The following is a 3007-nucleotide window of genomic DNA, read 5'->3' as shown; positions in this document are numbered from 1 at the left end:
CCCCCCCCCCCCCCCCAAAGCTACGCTACACTGAAATAAATGCCTTTTCTTGTTTCTTTGGCAATAAGTTGGATTGCGTTTTCAAATTTTTTTTTTTCAAATACTACAGAAATCCAATTTCAAAATGGCCTTTACTCATGATATATTTGTTAGTAAATGAAATATGCAGTGGATGCATTAGATTTTGATCTACTATGAACTTTGCTTTGTGTACTGCATTAATGTGATGCGGCGGCAAGATCCTTGTATGTTACCCAATTCACGCTTTACAGGTTGCCTTGAAAACATTGATTGTCATACATCGTGCATTAAGAGAGGTGGACCCAACATTCCAAGAAGAAATTCTTAATTATGGTCGGAGCAGAAGCCATATGCTTAACTTAGCCCATTTCAAGGATGACTCCAGTCCTAATGGTATAGATTTTATTTTTCTTTTAGCGTCCATCAGAAGTTACAGAAATGATAATTCAATATTAAATTGCATTTTGATATCTTGGCCAGCCTGGGATTATTCTGCTTGGGTGCGATGTTATGCGTTGTTTTTGGAGGAGAGGTTGGAATGTTTCAGAGTGTTGAAATATGACATAGAGGCAGAACGTCTGGTGGGATTTCTTTCACATAATACTCATTTACTCGTTTTCTGCGCTTTCCTAGAATTTCCTTTTTTACATGCATCAGTTGTTTAGACTATGTTTGACATCATCTTCGTATAGAAACAGAGTAACTCCTATTGCCCTCCTCTGCTCGTCTATTTGAATGCAGCAACTAAACGTGGCAACTTGAGGATTTATTTCTTTGTTTGGATGTACTACTCCTTGATGGTTTTAATACGCTTTACACTGCATATTGCATCAGTCTAAGCTCACTTAGTACCTCATCTGTAGTTGGGTATTATTCACCCTCTTCAAGTTTTTTTTATTTCACTTGGAAGTTGTAAGTCATTTTCAACTGTATTAATGTCAGTAGCATTTTTGTTCTTGGACTTGGAGTGGCTAAAGCCCCCTGATTGGGCAGCCCAGCTTATGGTATGCAAGTCATAGTTGAAACTTGCCTTTTCGGCTAGGTTTGAGGTGTAAAGATTTCGGTTATACCTTTTTTAAAAATTATAGGTTTTAGCTTACCAGTAAGTGCTGTATCCTAAAATGGATAGCCAATGCTACAAGTTCAGCTCCCACTAAGGTTAATTTGTAAGAGAGATTCTTGGCTCCCGGTATGGCTGAAATCACCCTCATGGAGAGATCCGGGTGTTTGTCTTCAGGCTACAGTTGAAAAATGGAGCTTGAGTGCTGTTATTAATTAATGATTTGAATTGCATTGTTTCTAAAAGGTATAGCATGTGGCATAAGGATATCTGATCGATCCTGCAATATCATCATTTTGGATGATCAGATTTTGGGCTAAACAGAAGTTATAATTGGAGTTTGCATTTCGTGGCATTGTGTGAATGAAATAGAACAAAACTTTCTGTTTGTAATCTTGGCGGACATTTGTAATATGGACGTCCATAATATATTTTGTCTTTTTCTCTTCTGATTGCATCTAAATGCAAATCTCGATGCAGAGAATGAAAGATCTTGACACTCCAGAGTTACTTGAGCAGTTACCAGCATTGCAACAACTGCTTTACCGTGTACTTGGCTGTCAGGTAGTATATATATTTGACAGTTCAGCAATGTGGATCATTTGTTAAAATGCTGTCCTTTTAGTGTTTGATTTTTCTGGTACATTGTAACTTTGGTCCAATGTGGAGTCAAACAGTCATCATTTAGCTCTACTCTTAATATGCTGAAGTCTGACATTGTGGACATGCAGCCACAAGGAGCAGCAATTCATAATTTTATCATTCAGTTGGCTCTTTCAATGGTACGCAAGTCCCATCTTTTCACCTTTTCCTAGGTTAAGTGGATTGCCTGAAAGATTTTCTTTCTTATTTTATGTAATCTTCTAATTTTTTCTTAATAGGTTGCTTCTGAAAGCATTAAAATTTACAATGCAATCAGTGATGGTACTGTCAATTTGGTTGACAAGGTATCTGAATACTGCTAGTTACTCCAAATACCTTGTAGTCTTATAGCAATAGACTTTTGATATTCGTTTTGTGACAGTTCTTTGAGATGCAAAGGCATGATGCTCTTAAGGCTTTGGATATATATCGGAGAGCAGGGCAGCAGGTACCGTCATTACGGACATTAAAGAAGTTATATTTTGTACTTGTAGCAGAACTACTATCAAATTTGTCCAAAGAAAAATCTTCTCAAAAGGGACATTTTAATGCAATTCTCTAGGCCGAGAGATTGTCAGAGTTTTTTGAAATATGTAAAAGCCTTGATGTTGGACGTGGGGAGAGATATATCAAGATTGAACAGGTGTGATTTCTGGTTACTTCTTGGCAAATATTTTACTTAAACCTCAGTAGATTTCTGATTTCTTTTTTATTTGATGAATTCTAAAGCCGCCTGCATCATTTTTACAAGCTATGGAAGAGTATGTTAGAGAAGCACCACGCGTCTCCACAACTCGCAAAGATCTGGTACTGGTTTCTTGAACTTGTTTAAGTCTTATATAGAATTTTCTTCTATCAATAGCCATAATTTTATCTTGGGGATAGAGTTGATGTATCAAGTCAGTGCTATATAAACATAAATATAGAGTAGTTGCAAATCCATGAGGTCTGCATCCATAAACCAATATCAGTCGATCATGGCATCTCCTGATATCCTGTCCAATAAGACAACATGGTTAGTGAAATATCTTGTTTGACAGATTTATCATTCTATAACATCTTAAACCTGGACTCTTATTGTAATATTTTACCCAACGACAAAACTTATTAGGATTTTTTGGTAAAACTATTTAACTTTGTTCGTGATGTACGACCTGAAGCTATTTTGCGTGAAGAGTTCTTAGGATATACTGCTGATTCAACTGAATGCTATTATGGAGACTTAATATGTTTAATGAAACAGGCTGATGATAAGCCCAAGGCAATGTTGGCAATAGAGTACAA

The 3007-nt window shown here is 36.5% G+C and overlaps 1 protein-coding gene across 1 annotated transcript in view; it reads left to right on the top strand.

Moving 5' to 3' along the window:
• The window catches only part of LOC105162144 (putative clathrin assembly protein At5g35200), a gene marked incomplete in the record, with an annotated part of 6759 nt that overhangs the window by 1923 nt on the left and 1829 nt on the right, over positions 1-3007 (top strand). The window contains 9 exon segments of the mRNA XM_011080104.2: positions 273-414; positions 502-602; positions 1562-1645; positions 1813-1863; positions 1963-2028; positions 2106-2171; positions 2286-2366; positions 2453-2530; positions 2967-3007. Coding sequence (XP_011078406.1) covers positions 273-414; positions 502-602; positions 1562-1645; positions 1813-1863; positions 1963-2028; positions 2106-2171; positions 2286-2366; positions 2453-2530; positions 2967-3007 — 710 coding nt within the window.

Source organism: Sesamum indicum, linkage group LG5 (genome assembly GCF_000512975.1).
Source record: "Sesamum indicum cultivar Zhongzhi No. 13 linkage group LG5, S_indicum_v1.0, whole genome shotgun sequence".
In the NCBI taxonomy this organism is placed as follows: Eukaryota; Viridiplantae; Streptophyta; class Magnoliopsida; order Lamiales; family Pedaliaceae; genus Sesamum; species Sesamum indicum.
The sequence above is the reverse complement of the archived record's forward strand: the minus strand, read 5'-3'. Positions and strand labels throughout refer to the sequence as shown.